General features: G+C 36.1%; 1 protein-coding gene across 5 annotated transcripts in view; it reads right to left on the bottom strand.

Moving 5' to 3' along the window:
- The window catches only part of AP3B1 (adaptor related protein complex 3 subunit beta 1), a 154,949-nt gene that overhangs the window by 90,438 nt on the left and 47,081 nt on the right, over positions 1–17,430 (bottom strand). For all 5 annotated transcript variants that reach the window (XR_010352186.1, XM_064403014.1, XM_064403015.1 and 2 more), the window contains exons 8-12: positions 7,929–8,090; positions 5,664–5,761; positions 2,983–3,037; positions 2,832–2,903; positions 389–451 (exon numbers count right to left, since the gene is read on the bottom strand). Coding sequence is in view for 4 of the 5 variants with exons in the window: in XM_064403014.1 (XP_064259084.1) it covers positions 389–451; positions 2,832–2,903; positions 2,983–3,037; positions 5,664–5,761; positions 7,929–8,090 (450 nt within the window). In the remaining variant the exon portion in view is untranslated. The remainder of the gene's footprint in view (positions 1–388; positions 452–2,831; positions 2,904–2,982; positions 3,038–5,663; positions 5,762–7,928; positions 8,091–17,430) is intronic.

The raw sequence follows: 17,430 nt of genomic DNA, 5'->3' as shown, positions 1-17,430 counted from the left end.
TGACTTATGGAAATGATGTTTGGCAACAAATACTAATGGCCAAATACTGCTAAAATTAAGACCCTGTCATACAGTGACTTATAGTGACAGTCAAGTTGCTGGAATTTGTGTTTAAGAATATGGAATGATTGAATTCTTCTCATCACTTTTTTCCTTTTGTTTTTTGGTAGCTGGAAGGAGAGAGAGAAACAAAATATTTGGATTCCTTTCCATATACAAATAGCTCCTTTATCCATTATGGTATGAGATGCTTTAATTTCCATATTTGGAACATTTCATCCCCGTAAATACTTAGACTAAAAAAAATTAAGCCAAGGAGAAACATCTGACAGTAGAAAAAGAGGTCATAAATATAAAAAGATTATAAAAAGAATACACTTGCACAAACCTGAAATTCTCGAAGCAGAGTGGATATGTTGGCTTCATTTGCTAAATTTGTCATGATTTCAAGCTACAAGAAAAAAACCCAGTCATATTGTCAGAAGTTAAAATATTATAAACAGTACCACATGTACACCATACTTTTATTGTATATAAAACATATATTAAAAATACCATGCAGAATTCAACAGAGTATACTAGATATCAGTGCAAACTGGTACCACCATTGTGCTCAGGAGGCATATTTTCCTTGCAAGTACTTGCAAAGTTTACAAAGCCGGACTCTGAGGTTCAGTGATGCATTTTTTATGAGCCCGAGCTTTAGTGTTTCATTGCATATCAAATAGGGTTGAAATACTTCTGTCAGCTTTTCCATACAACAGGCCTTAGCATATAAGAACCACACAGCAGTTTAAGAAGAAATAACGGAAGTCCCAACTGCATCAGGGGACAAAAAAACTGGCCATTATATTCAGATGAACTGTAATAAAAGACTTTTAAACTCAGGAAAAAACATTTGCATCTATGAGATTCCTCAGATCTTATTCAATACCAACACCATCAGACCCTGGAAGCCCTCCTCTTTGTTCCTGGTGAATAAAAGAATGATATACAACACTTGGCATAGATTGTTAAGATGCTATGCTTCCAGGCTGTTTCAACTTTGAATGAAGTAAACTGAAAACACAACCCTGTCTCTCCAAAGGGAAGTCATGCCTCAGAAATATGTTGGCATGTTTTGACTTGGAGGCATCCAGAAAAGGATACTCAAATGGTATAGTCCACCTGTACTCCAAAACAATTTCTTAAGACACATCACAAAAGGCTCTTAAAGATATGTATCTAGAATAGCATAGAAAGCAAGAGGATTAATGAAAAAGAGAAACATGCAAGAGAAAAGGAGATTGTTTTATAGGGTGGCTATCAATGGAAAATCACAAATATCTTCACTGGCCTTTTTCACATATGAACTGTGAAAATAAGGGGAAGACAGTTGACAAAATTTTCAACTGACACTACAATTTTCAGGGATATGAAGACAAAGGCTGACTAAGAAAATCTGTACAAGAGTTCCAAATACTAGAAGACTGGATAATAAAACAGAAAAAAAAAATTGACACGTCTGCAAAGTAATGCTCATAATAGGGAAAAAACCTTAACTGTTCAGAATTTGTAATTAAAATAGGGTACTGTGAAAGCTTAATGCTAAGCTCAATGCTAACCAGTGATCAAAAAAGCAAACTTAATGTTGGAAAATAAAAAAACCCAGAAATCCAAACAGCACAGGGGATAAATTCAAGGGTGCTCCTACATATTAATTACAGCCATGAGTCTCACCATTCTATTTTGAAATAGGTAGGGTTGAACTACTGACGTAGAAGAGGAAGAAAACTACAAGATTTTTTCACATATGTAAAAGTTTAGGGTCTTCTAAATTTTTTAGCCTTCATGAAACAAATGAAACAATGAAAGGACAAACCACAATTTCTACTTCTCCACCTCTTCTCCAATATATTATCAATCATTATGGGAATTTAAATACATCAACTTTCTATTATTTTTGGACTGACTATTCTTAGACAACAGTAAGGTATTTCTCACAATATTCCTAAAATGTATAGAATATATTTTTGTTTCCAACTGCCTCAAATTTACTTAAGTCTTATTGTTGGTATAAAATACAAAAATATGTATTTTTTTTATGTAAACATGATAGTTTTGGCATAGCCATCTTGTACTACACCAATCTTGCACATACAAGTGCAATATGCATGTAAAATGAAGATAAGGGAAAAAAAAAGTTTCTTTAAGAAAACTACCTTCCACTCCTAAACATAAGCACCTATGATAATCTAAAGCAAAAGAAGAGAAAAGGCACGTAATAGTAGACACGTTTTTAGCCATTGTTTTCTCAAGGATTTCACATTTCTTAAAGAATTACTACAGAGAAAACAACAAGACAACAGCTGGAAACATGCATTGAGAAGTGGCCTTGAAGAAAGTGTAAAGTACTTCTCCTGTCAAATGCTGACTTCAAAGAAAATTTAGGACTCAAACACTGCCTCATTTTGTACAGAGGAAAAGACTTACATTCTTTTTAAGCTAACAGTATTAAAGACTCTTTTCCTCCCATGAAATAGTCAAACTCTCAATGTTAGAATACCTGGTTGAAAAAAAAATTATAATGCTCTCTATCACTGAAAGGTCCTAAAAGCTCTAGTGGAAAACATAGCCACTCTTCCACCTGCAACACAGTAACAGGAACTTTCACATAGCCTGACAAGCCTGAAGGCCCCTTGTGGACTTCACTGAAGGCCTCCATACCTCTTAGTGAGATAAAGAAACAGCACAGAATGACCTGTGTCATACCAGTGAAAAGCATTTTACCTTTCTGTTGCAAACTGATTAGTCTAGCAGTACACAAAAAAATTTGCCTTTAATAAACTCACCTTGAGTGTTTTGATCATAGTTGGATCAGTTGATCTAACATAGAAACTCTTCAGATAAGGTTCAAACATGCCCTGAAAATCAGAATATATTTAAGTAACTCTCCTGTTTTTCGTATACAGTGTGATTTAAAAAAATCTAAATAGGGTATACCTTTCTCTGAATTGACATAGTGGCAATATTTTGCAGGACAATATACTGCACCTCTCTAGAATGTGAAAAGAAAAGTAAGTGTCATTCCACAAAATTACTGATACATAGAATAACTCAACACAGTAAACAAAGTTCAATTCCACTTTGAACATCAAGTTAGTTATCCTTTTGTTTTGACACAAACATAGAAGTTAAAGGTTATTGCCAACTGCTAGCTTTATCATTTGATTCACAGAAGAGAGACACATAATGAAACCAGGCTCTCATTTTTTGTAACTCCAATATGCAAAAATACTCACTGACTCCAGTGCAATGGAACCTTTTGTAGGCTGTATTTATTCAAATCAGAACTACATTTATAATTTTAATATAATGGAAACAGCTTACAAAAGCCTTATATTTTATCCACCTTCTTGAAATAAATATTTCAGGATGACAGAGCTGAGAATAAAAACATACGAGCTTTACTTGCAGAGTTCAAATAACTGCATTAATTATAAGAACAGTTAATCCTTGCAAAATTAGCAAGAAACACTAGGACATTTTTCTCTTATAATTTTTTCTAAAAATTCTTTAAATGTGCCAGGATCTCCTGTGGCTCAAGGGTATACACTGGCAGACATAAAAATCTAACACTTTTACATAACAGACTTTGCAAGAGATAGACAATACTATAACACAAAAACATTAAATATGTTTGGAGAGGGCGTTCTCATCATTAATGTGTGAGTTTAAAAGCCTCAACATGAGTGAGCAAAAAGAAATCTGGATACTAGTCTGAAGCTTTTAAAGTGCAGATTTTGTGCCACCAATTGCTTAAAAACTAAGTAATACCTTACACACAACTTTTCTGAACCACAAGTGCTCAAATCTTTGCATGCTGCAAACCTCATCCTACTGAGAAATCATAATAACCATTATCTCCTCTTACTCAAAACTGTCTAATAGCCCTAAGGTAATTACAGCTATTGCTCACAAAGAAAAGTGATAATAGAGAACTACTTAAGACCTTTTAAACCAATTTTATGCAATTCTTACATAGGTGCATGGCAATAGTCAGCTACACATGATGAAACAAGACTGGAAATTGCTATGAGATGCTCTTTTGGGCACGCTCACCCTAACTAGATTATAGCTTAGTTGATATTAATTTGAAGGCCACAGGCAAATAACTTCAAGGGCAAACAGCAAAAGCTTATTTTGAAGTGGTTCTAAAAGCAAAAGTGTTTCACCCAGAATGGTAACAGAAAACAGAAAAGCCACTCAAGACAGAAAAAATCAGAAAACTAGTGTCATTTAAGGAACTTGTTGAGATACATGAAAGAAGTAACTTTTCTTTTAATGAAACTTGAGTATAAAGAAGCAATAAACCACATACAAATGATCCTTTCAGCCTGTGATTATGAGTCTATACATTATCTGCCAATTGCCTTAGGCACTTTACTCATCTTCACATAAAGAGAATGGGAGGAATACTGTACTATAAAGCCAAACACAACAACAACAGGGATTCATTCTTATCTGAAATAAAAGACTGAATACTCTACCTAGTCCCATTTTACTTCTTTACCAACTTTTAAACAATAGAGATATTGAGCTGTAGAACTTTTACAGAGAAACAGCTCTTTGATGGCAGGGCAGACAAAAGTTAATGTATATCTAGGATGAGTAATCTTGCCAGACACACAGAAGTGAGGGTTTTTGAAAAACCTTTGTGTCTGTTTGACAAAACTGATTTAAAAATTATTCTCACAATGAAGTTCCAGCCAAAAATAATTTTTTAGTTAAAAAGTTTTTCTAAAACTAATTAATACTGTCTCATGTAAACCCTTCAAGGCTTTTCATACAAATACATGGAAGTTCAAAATCTAAAAACTGAATAGGGAAGAAAAACACTTCTGTGCAGAAAATATTGGCACACTACATAAAAACTATGAAATACAAATGAAAAAATAGCACCAACACTTTTATGAAATGTAGCTGACAAGACCTTTCATAGAAAAACAGACAAAATACTATTGAATATGACAAAGTCAAAACAGAATGTTCTGAATTAAATATAAACTTGTTCTTTAAAAACCATCCAAGCATTAAGGAAACACAGAAGACACAGCAGTATCAAGTGGCAATATCAATTTTAACACATATGTTGTCTCCTTCTCCTGAGATATCCAAAAGCTGAATGGACACAGTCCTGAGTACTGTGTTTCAGGAGACCCTCTCTGAGTAGGAAGTCGGACTAGACAATATCCAGTGATCCCTTCTAAACTCACCCATTTTGAGATTTGTGTTACAGTGCAGGAAAGCAAAATATACATCAGAAGACTACTTTAGTGCTTAGCAAGACAGTAAGGAACTCAACAAAACAAAATTTCCAATAATTTAGAAAACATCAAGATATTAAAAAAAACAGTACTGACTCCATTTAAATACTAACTAGGCAGGCATGTTCTTGTCAGAGCAAAAATCATATGAATGAAACACAATAATCAATGATTCCTGGACAGGATATCAAAAATGATGGAATGACTTTTAGTGATCCTCATTTGTTGAGTGAAAGTGAGTATTACAGGAGAATTTAAAAATCAAATTAATTTTGTAATATTACATTCTTATAACTATAGCTAAAAAATATGCACAAAAAATTTCACACAGTGATATCAAGTATGGACTTCACCTACCTGTTACTACGGAGTAAACGCACCAATGACTTAGAAACAATACCAGCTTCAGATTTTGGTGCCAAATGCCAGTAAAGCTGTGCAACTGCCATTACCACCTAAAGGAAGAACATTCAGAGCAGCATGTTAACTTCAAGTCATCATTTGTACCTACCACATTTGCTTCAGACCTGCAGGACTACCAGCGCACTCTCCTTCCAAAAGCAAAGTGCATACCTGTGGTCTTTGAAATCAACAAAGCAGTCTGAGGAAGAACACAGGAATAAATATATTTTTACTAATTAAGTGCCTTTACTTCCTCCCAGTATTTACTCTATACTATAATAGGTAGAAGGTCATAGAAATAGGGACAAAGAGAAAAAGCATTAGGCAATTTAAATCACAAACAGAGCGACACCATCCTTGATATATCAGCATTGCTAACATTGGCTGTACAAAGCAATGGAGAAATAGTCTTTACAAGTTTTTCTAAAGTGCTTTTCCTTTATTACTACAGGTTCAGTATCATCTTTTATCTAGTTTCCACTCAAAACCTTTCATTCTATTATTCTATCATGCAATTTATAAAAGAACAGCTGTCTTTACTGGAAATTTTAAAGTATCAAATCCAACAGAAAGCAAAAGCTACAGGGGTGTATACCAATATCCTAACAAAACAGAAGACTGAGACATAAGTAACTTAAAACCTGTTTTTTTCTTCTCAGATTTTCTCATAAATAAGAGACAAAATATGATCTTTATGCTAGTGAGTGTCATGTCACAACCTTTTCCACAACAGTGTCATGATAAACTCTCTGTTTCAAACAAAACAAATCATAGAGACTCCAATTAAAGCCCTCATAGTAACACTTCATGTGGTATCTTAAATCCTGTACCAATGAAAGAAAAATTATTATTCAACAATAAAAAGAAATTAAAAACATCTAAAGCCAGGAAATAACTTCAAGATTTTTAGCAATATACCACAGGTATCTTTTACTGCTGACAAAAAACCATAAGGTCATATGGAAACCACTAATTAAACTAATGGTAGGTAAATTCTGTAAACTAATGGTAGGTAAATTCTGTAAATAGTATGAGTAAACCTGTAATAGCCATTCAAAGTAGCATAATTTCGATACCACCTTCTAAAATGCACTTTAACATTTCAGTTAACTTATACCAGAAAGTTAAAGATCATAAGTGTGGGAATCAATACCATATTTGATAAAGAAAATGATTTATGGAATAAGGGCAATAACTAATTGAACCTCTTAGTGAAGTGGGGTGGCAAACATATGAATTATACTTGTTCTTTGCATGAAATTAAGAAATATCACAGACACTGAACAGTGATTTTTAACAAAGAGTTGTAAAAATTTAATAAACTTGTTTCCAGAGTCTGTTGGGCTGGCAGATCATAAATGATTTTGAGAAGAGTCAGACTCATTATTTAGAATCTCAAAGTAGGTTTCAGTGGAGAACTATAAGCTGATCTATCTAGCTTTTTAAGAATAGGTGGCAAGGTGACTTAATCATGGTGGACTGTGATATGACAGTGATACAGACATGGTGGACAGTGACATGAATATTCATTATCATTGGAAGTCTTCTCTCAAAAGACATCTAGTCCTGATTGACATGAAAAGCTCAGGTTAGAAAGTTAATATTCTGTGATCTGATTAACATCATAATGATTCATCGTGAGCATGGCTTTTTCCAGTTCTAAAAAGTTACCTGTATTTTAAAATCTCATGGAAATAATCTAACATACCATACTTATAATGTTGTATCTATCGTAGAACGCTGCCAGGGCAACAGCCCTAGAAATGTGGTGTATAATCGTCTACTTTTAAAATGTGAGACTCAAAAGAAAGAACAAATCAATGAATCAATAACAAATATGATTTTCTTTTTAGATCTGTTCCATAAATCCATACCAATAAACAGTACATGTTTGTGCCATCCTAATTGTTGAGAGTTTTTGCTTCAAGAGCTACCTCTGGTAGAGTCATCACATGCTATGTAAGTTGGATTCAAATGCTCTCATACTCTTTTCTAGTATATTGTTTGTCTGCACTATTTGGAGCACATATCACAGTCAGTTTAGGTGTTTCACTTACAAGCTGAGTTAAATTCAAAATAGATCCATCACACTTCTCCTAGTTACTAAAGGGTATTTTCACCAGTTTTAAAGAGGAGTAATTTTATTCTTCAATCTTTTAAATTTTTAAAATTTAGATTATTTGCGATTTAACATTTTAATTCAAAAAGAATTTGACATACAGCAGCATTTCGGCTTTGAAGCAGGGGCTTTGTATTTCGTAACAGCAGCCTATGATCCGGGTCCATAGTATAGCTGGTTTTCAATTTCTGATCCTTCTCTTTCTGTTCTTCATCAGATTCATAGAAATTATTTTCACTGTATTCATCCACCACTTCATCAACCTATCAAAAGACAAAATGAGAAGGACATACACAGAATATTTGTATCAACAGGTTTTATTCATTAAGAAAGTAATGTACCACACCACAGTTTCATGAAAGACTCATATATTTTTTTGAAAAATAGCTTTTGGCTTTTCTACCCATTTGCTCTAAACAGTACAAGCACTGACATGAAAAACAGATTAATAATATATGCAAAATTTCCTTAGAAATAAGTTGTACTGACATATGAAATATCTTTACTATTATTCAACAAACAATTTTAGGTATTTTTTGGAATTAAAGCCTATGATCCAAAATTGGCAATTCTGGAACATAACTAGAAATTAAATTAAGATGTAGGTCTTCAAAAAACTTGGAAAGGCTGCATGCCTTGGTCAAAATTCAGGTGTAGTGAATCCATAAAAATGTCTTCAGTAAAGGTAGGAGGATGTGAGGAGGGAGGAAAGAAGTGATAATAAATTAAACCCGTCATTTTATTCTGGTTTTCATTACAAATTTGGATGGACACCAAAATTTTTTTAAAAATAAGAAATATGAAGGGAAGTTTCATTACTTGACGCCAGTTTTGCTCTCAATGTTTTACAGGATGCCTAGCACACTCATGTGGAGACCCTGGGGGATATTCCCTAGTCTAGGGAGACACAAGAAGCTTCCCCCAAGAAGCTGTTAGACCCCATTGGCTTCTTCCCCTGGTTCCTAGGTCTGTTCCTATGTTCCTGAGCCACTCCTCCCTATTCCCTGATTGGTCCTCATCTTTGTACTACCCTGAGACCAGGGTCAGCCCCCCAGGCCCTTGCAGCGCAAAGCTGGACTCTCCATGTGTGTAGGTGCTGGGACCTGAACATCTCACTGCATGGCTGAATAAAACATCTGTGGATATTATGCAAAGGTCCTTTTTGCTTCCTTACCCTGGACTGTACTAGCAGAAATTCAGACTGCTACAAATTCATAGATATTTTATGCAATAGCAACTGAAGTACTTTAATTTCCTTACTTCTCTTCCCACAATTCTTTGTGGCACTCACATTCTAAACTAAAAACTCTGGATGCTATATCTAGTCCAGCAGGAACTGAATTCTTCCCTTGCCTACAGGACAGGCAACATAAAAGGAAATTTCCTGATCCCAGTGCATCGCAACCTGCACTGAAGAAGCTTCGTCTAACAGGAGGATAATTCAATCTTCATTGATTCAGTCTTCAATATCCTTGCCTTGACTGCTAACAGACATGCAGATCAGTACTATTGAATTCAACAGGAATATTGAGTTTGAAACAGATTTAACTCATTAATAACTGTTACAAAGAAACAGCTTGAGCTCTTACATTTCTGACTTCCTTTTTTTTTTAAGAATTGTTTGTTTGGAACATACTTGGAACAGCAGAGTTCCAATAAAAAGCAGCATATGCCTCTTATGAAAACACTTTTATTTTAAATCTGATTGAAGTTCTTCTTCATACCCAAACAGCAGAAGTATTAAGATGATCTTCTCATAATCATATATTTTACTGTAATTTTAAAATATTACTCTTTTCTCAGATCTGCTAAGATCTGGTAGGAAATATTATGTTCCAAAGGATGATGACAATACCCAGGGAAATTATTTTAATGAACTGAAATTCATCAAAATCAAGTTGATGAACTCCTAATTATTTAGAACCTGTAGTCACAAGGACCCACTACGACGAAGAGGACATGTAATACTGCATGATTTGCACATTGTGATGGATAGGAAAGCAAAGTATTATGCAAAAGAGTCAGAAGACTAGGCTAAAAACCTGCAACTCCTTGATGTACAAGAATTGTTATTTCAAATTCTATTAATCATCCTCCACACGGAGACCAGTTACCAGACAATGTGAAAACAATCACAAAAAAACCTTTAAAGCTTCAAGCTGACCTACTGACTATATTCAATGCCAAAATGATAACAGTCTAAGTTCAGAATCATTATTTGGGTTGGAAAAGACCTTTAAGCTCATATACTCCAATCGTTAACCCAGCACTGCCAAGTTCACCACTATATCATGTCCTGAAGTGCCATGTCTATATCTATAGGGGTGCTGACTCTACCCCTTCCACAGGCAGCCCATTCCAGGACCTGACAATCCTCACTGAAAAAATTCTTTCTAATATCCAATCTAAATCTCCCCTAGTACAACTTGAGGCCATAGCCTCTTGTCACGTTGCTTGACCCTGACCTGGCTACAACTTCTTTTCAGGTTACTGCAAAGAGTGATAAGGTCACCGCTGAGCTTCCTTTTCTCCCAGCCTCACAGGAATCATGCTCCAGACTCTTAGCCAACTCCATTGCTATTCTCTGGAATTGTTCTGAGACTTCAATGGCTTTTCTATCATGAGGGGCCCAGAGCTGGACACAGGATTCCAGGTGTGGCCTCACCAGTGCCCAGTACAGGGGGACAATCCCTGCCCTGGCCCTGCTGCCCACACCATGGCTGATCCAGGCCAGGATGCCTTTGGCCTTCTTGGCCACCTGGGCACAGCCTGGCTCATGTTCAGCCGCTGTCAGCAGCACCCCCAGGTCCTTTCCAGCCACTCTGCCCCAGCCTGTGGCACTGCCTGGGGTTGTTGTGACCCAAGGGCAGGACCCAGCACTGGGCCTTGCTGAACCTCACACCACTGGCCTCAGCCCATGATCCAGCCTGTCCAGATCCCTCTGCAGAGCCTTCCTGCCCTCCAGCAGATCAGCACTCCCACCCAGCTTGGTGTACCTGCAAACTGACTGAGGGTGCACTCGATTCCTTGTCCAGGTCATCAGTGAGGGCATTAAACAAGACTGGCACCAGTAGTGACCCCTACAGAATAGAACAGGTGACCTGCCACCAGCTGGATACAACTCCATACACCATCACTACTCTCTGGGCCTGGCCATCCAGCAACCCCCTTCTAACCAGCAAAGCATACATGCATCATACATGGCTTGCCATGGGTTGCCAGTTTCTCCAGGATAATGCAGTGGAAAACTTTTTCAAAGGCTTTACTAAAGTCCAGTTCGACAACATTCACAGGCCTTCCCCTCATCTATTAAGTGGGCTACCCTATTATACTAGGAGCTTAAGTTTGTCAAGCAGGACCTGCCTTTCACAAACCCACGCTGGCTTGGCCTGATCCTCAGGCTGTCCCGCTTGTGCCACATAACAGCACCCAGGATGGCATGTTCCATCCATATCCTTGCCCACCACTGAGGTCAAGCCGACAAGCCTGACAGTTCCCCAGATCCTCCCTTGAACCATTTACCATCTGTGTAGTAGAGTGTCATATTTGCCAACCAGGATCTTCATGGTTAACCAGGACTATTGCTAAATGATGGAATGTGGCACAGGCTCTGACTTCTTCAGTATCCACGGGTGGACGCTATGTGCCCCACAGACTTGTGCATGTGTAAGTGGCATAGTACACTATTTGCCATTGAATCATGGGGGTTTCATTCTCATCCTCTTTGTCTTACAGATCAGGGGCTGGGTACCTTGAGAACAACTGGTTTTACAATTATTGCCCGCTTCACTTCAGAAAAGGCACCTCAGTCTTTTTGTCATCATTAATACCTATTTTCCCCTACACTTTTGCTGGTGCACCTTCATACTTCTCTGACAATGAAAAGCTCTGTCATTTTCTCATTGCAGTGGCCCAGAGAGCCTTCAACCATCATATCACATGACCCACCAGTCCTCCTCTGCTCACAAACAACAGTTCCAGTAGGGTGCCCTACCTTGTTGACATCCTAACCAGCTGCGCCAGGGCATTATCTTCCAGGAACCTCCTGGACTGGTTCCTCTCCAATGTATTGTATTTTCAGCAGGCATCTGGTAAATTGAGAATGAAGACTATCGACTGTGAGACATCTCTCACCTGCCCACAGAATATTTCATCTGCCTCTTTAACATTTCTTTCATCTTCCTCTTCCAACTAGCTCAGAAGTCTGTATTTACCTGAGTAAGCAAGTCTGTTTTTGCATGCACTAGGTTATTCTTATAATTTCTGCTATCACTGCATAGTTTATTTCTAGATAGAACACATTTCTAGGATTCTCTTCACTTGTTCCAAGCCTGGGCAGAAAATCTGAAACTGAACTCAGACACAATAAAGGTTCACCAAAAATTCAGACCACCAAGCCGAAATCTCATCTTAAGACATCTAGCCAAATTGTTGCTCTGTCCCCAGATAAACCGTGTAGTACAAGTACTGAAGCCTGTACTAAAGAAAGAGATTGGGACAAGTGGTAATTATTTTCTGAAGTGGCACAGAACCAGCTTCAGGGGGGCAAGCACAAGCAAAGCGTTTTGGTTCTAACAAAAGGGGAAAGCCTTGTGCAGAGATCTTGGAAAGCGCCTCCATGCTCAACAATAGTGCTATGGTATTCTGGAGAAGAAAAGCAACCATTAGACTGATACTAGGCCTACACCTTGATTTGCAATCAGGAAAAGAAGGCATGAGTAGGGTACGAAGGAGATATAAATTACTAGTAACATTAATATTTTTTTCCTGCCAGCAGAGAACTGAAAGTAAGACTCTTACACTGGAAGACAAAAGTCTTTCTGTTTTAACTATTAACTCTTTAACTAATTAATTAACTATTGAATCAACAACTGACAGATGATTTCCCACACACTTATTTTCCAATCTTCACTGTCTGTAGTGCAGTACATTAGACTGTGGATTATGCTTCTTCACATATCCCTGGAGAAATGCTAAATATGGCCATACACAAATTTTACTTTCACAGATGTCTAATTAGAACTCAAACTGATGATAACCAGTACACAGTAGCAACTTTATCAGAAATAAAACCAATCCTCTAATCCTTTTTGTCAATAAAGAGATGGCATGAGTGTTCTGGGAGTAGATTCAAATGTTACAATGCTTTCTGTTGTCATTTCAATCACTTTAGATGCAGTTTCACAGTTGATTTAAGACTAATAAGTCCAACAGAAGTTTATTGTTTTGTTTGCTTTTCTGAAAGGATGTTTTATTTTCACTAAGACCAGTAAAATGATCTGTCTGACCCTGTGGTCATGGGATTACTAGAACTACTGAACTTTCAAAAGCAGCAGGTGGTAAAGGGAGAACAGAACAGAAGAATGGCAGTTGTTAGTTAAACCGCATTAAACACACTTAACTGTTTGTAGTAGCACATGATTTAATTGTGCTGTTAATAGCTTTTCTAAATTGCAAAATGACTAACAGGTTCAGAACCCTTGGAGAATAAAATTATTAAAAACTGACACCATAGTATTCCAGACTACAATTTGCAAGTAGACTCTGTGCATTCCCCATCTACTATGATTTATTTACAGCAGAGAAGTGAGTATTTTAGTGTGGAAGAACATGCATAATTCTTTTTTATGTTATTCCAGATATACAATTCAGGGACATCTTCATAAAGTATTAACAGCTTAAATGAAGAATATGACAGGTAGCAAATTCCATTAGCCTTTTTTTTAAAGTCACTAAGTAAATGAGCTAACATTTAACTGAGATTTTGCTAGAAGTTACATTTAATATGGCATAAAAGTTGAGAATATGACTTCCATTTAGGGTAAAATACTACATTTGTGTATTATGTGAATATTACAATTACCTCCAAACAGAGCTTCACACACACCCACATACTGAATTAAAACAAAGCTTCAGTTATATCCAAAGCATGACTACACAGTATTTTCCCACTTTGCCAGCCTTAACTCCATCTTGTATTGAAAAAATGATTCAAATATTTGCATTCCTTGGTTAGGTATTAATTATTTGAAGCTACACATTTCAGTTTCTCTCCTCAGTTTCATATGGAAATATACTTAGAGCTTTCTTCTGATGCCTGTACCAAAATCTCTGGCAAACAAGATTATCACTATCTTCCAGAGACCTTTCTAATATTTCCAAGAGCTGTTCATAAGCAAGTTTTGGATAAGCTAGATCTTGAAAGGAAGAGGAATTTTGGGACTAGTCACTATTTGGTGACTGACTGCAATACCACAAACTACTTTAGCCCATCAAGATCAGTATTCACCTGCTGTATGAAGAACAGTTTCTCTGAAAAGGAAAAAAATTGGGTAAGCTATGAACCGTTTGCTATTTAAAACATTAATGCATTCCATAAAATAGATCTGAAATTTTGATGCTGTATGTGAACATGCCTACCTGAATCCTTCCACATGCTTCATAAATGACTTTCAGAACACCAGAACACCTGTCGTTACTCAGTAGATTAGCTATGAAAAGTTTGTGTCTTTAAAAAAGGCACAATCTCACATGATAAAAACACTTGAGACAGTAAAGTGTAACCAGCATAATTTGCAGCCTGGCTGGAAAGTGGCTTTAGAAGGCACAAGCAAAGTTTGACAAGTTTGCCTTATTAAGCCAAAAGGGGCTGAAGAGATGAAGAATAAAGGGACCAGATCCTCTGCTCTACAAGTAATAGTTTTCTTTCAAGTATTAAACAGCCAGCAAAAAGTGCACTGACTCCTTCTAAGGTAAGCTGCAATTTATAATCAGTTGTGTGATAAAGACTTGTGCTACTGTGAATGGACTGACAGAACATAGTAAGGACTCTGATGTCCCTGCAGAAGTAGAAAAGTATTTAAAATGCCTAAGTGTAAGCCTTTAGTGCCATTTTATGCTCCCTTGAACATGAAAAAAATCTGCATGGATCTGGGAAGACTCTGAAGGTATGGAGCCTATAGGAAATCCATAAAAACTGAAGATTAGGAGAGGCATCTTGTAACATTTTGAACAACACTGGACACCCAGACATATTAGAGAATTATCATATCCTAGTCCGTCCAAAGGTTAACATTTGCAGATACTTACCCTTCCATGGGACAAAACTATCAAGTAATACTCAAAATATTTTCCTGTTTAAAAATAGTTACTGAAACATTTTCTTATTACATTGAAAGAAAACAATTTTCAACACCCAACAAAGTCCTGATGCTCATGTGTTAGGAATCACAGGCTGGGATTACAAGACAAATAAGAAACACGCTGGGTCACAGAACCAGGACGCATGTTACAGAAATGATTACAAACCGTGCCTATTCCTGAATGAACAGAAAGCTGGTGTCTTTGCTTTCACTAGAACAGAACAGTGTGTTCTGTGTGGTCTTGGACACAATACATTTACAGCTTTCAGCAACAAAATTACTTATAAGTGAATAAGAATTTTAGTAACTTAATTTATCTCTTCTACCTCACATAATATAAAAATAGTCAGGTAATGAACTAGTGGTCTGGTCTGCCTGGGATACGACATGTCTTTTATCAAGGAAGAATTTGTAAGAAGACTTCCTGAACAAACAGGCAGCCATAGGACCTCCAGGATGCAATTATTAAGAAGTGCACAATATAAATAATAACACACAGCCTATATTATATATACAAAATATCAATACAAAATTATCACATTACCTAACATTGCATTCTGTCAGTCTTCCAAAGACTAGATCTGTTGCTCCTATGCAAGTCTAAAAGTCATATGCATTTTCACTTAAGTGAACAACAATGGGATGAAGAATCAATATAGACTGCAAGATCACAGTTATATTACTCTGATTTCCTTATACATTATAATTTTTACTTCAATTATAACCATAGTCTATTCATTATTATTTGGATAAAGAGGTCAGAAGGAAAACCTAAGGGTTCGGTTGGACTTGAAGAATTATGCAGATCTGAAGCCACTGAAACAGACTTGAACTTAAAACAGTACCCTCTTTCAAGGACCACTTTTCAGATTACAACTCTATTCAAATTACTGTAATGGGATTGTACTGAAAATGTAATATATTAGCATAATTACATAGAAGATACAATATAATTCCAGTAAATTACAATGGAAACTTTAGTTTTGAGGTTCTAATGCGGTTTTGATGCACACTTTTGTGGATTCCACACATTTGTGGATTTTAAGAGTTTAATTATACAAACAGTTAAACATGCTTTCAGTTAATAAAAATTGCAGTATTAATGGAAATTCCCAGGGCAACCTTGAGGCATTTTTCAGTAAAAGGACTTGTATTTCAAATCAGCTTACCATGTGATATTAACCTCTGGAGTTCCATGTTTCATACCTGGCAAAACATTTTTACATTTCTTAAGAAAAGCTAAATTTTATTGCAGCTAAGGGACACACATTAAAATTCTGCTCTAGTAGAATTCTCTAGTTTGAGAAAATTTCATTTGGAATTCAAAAAAGTTTTCCCTATAAAAACCTTCCAATTTGTAAAAATAAGGAGCTTTGATACTTAAGCTACACAAAGGAACCAAGACACCCACTCAGTCTTGAGAATCCGACTAAGGCACTTGAAATTTAACATTAAAGTATTTTCATTTACGTCATTTTTAGCTTCTTTCAGTATATATAAAAGTTACATGATCAGCAATACATAAATCAAGTTTTATTTGTAGTTTACTAATAATAGTATCATAATCTGTACAACAGTCTGTATAATCCCAGTTCAGATGAACATTCTTTATTTCATTCTAAAAAAAGCCCCACAATTTTTTGAAACAATATGAGTATGTAAAAACATTTATTACCTGAAAAAGTCCTCAAATGCTTCCACTCAGCCTTGCAGAGGCTTTTAAAAACTCACTTAGCTAATACATAATTTCTAAATATAAACTTGAAAAAGTAATGAAATAAAAGCTTAACAAAAACTAAAAAAAAACCTCAACCGTAAACATCCTTAAGAAAACCGTATTCATGCAAATTTCATAGTACACTTGAGACAAGAGCATCCCATGCATGGAAGTAGGGGTCTGAGGACGACTGAACTTTAATTTTTTGCCAGTATATCACAACTACAATAACATCTCTGCTAAGTAATTTAATAGCAAACTAATGTGAAAACTGAAGGAGTGCTCATTCTCATTTCTCTAAGAAGCAGCGATTAAATCCAGGACTGATGTCTAAAAATAGGGGCTAAGACTTAAATATGCTGCAGTAATGAACATCTTTCTTCAGCAACCTCAAATGTGCAATCGGTGTTGTAATAAAGTCTTTTGACACTTGCAGATAGAACTAAAACAATCCATTATGATTTTAAGATCACTTTCATTTATCCAAAACAGTTTCATACTCAAAACAGAAGTGAAACATAAAACAGCTTAGTCTCACCAAGAAAAAGCCCTTCCTTTCAATAATTTGGGGAAAAGGCATAATGACAATGAAAAGCTGAACAGATGCAAAGCCAGGAACAGAAAAAACATTTAAAGCATAAGAAAAGAGGAAGAAAGAACAGGAAGGGATAAATGAAACATTGCAGAATAAAATTAAGAAGGAGGAAAGGTGAAGGGAAGAAAAAAGATACCATTTGCTTGCAC

The sequence above is a fragment of the Passer domesticus genome, chromosome Z (assembly GCF_036417665.1).
Source record: "Passer domesticus isolate bPasDom1 chromosome Z, bPasDom1.hap1, whole genome shotgun sequence".
NCBI lineage: Eukaryota > Metazoa > Chordata > Aves > Passeriformes > Passeridae > Passer > Passer domesticus.
Note: the sequence above shows the minus strand (reverse complement) of the source record. Positions and strands in the feature narration are given on the sequence as shown.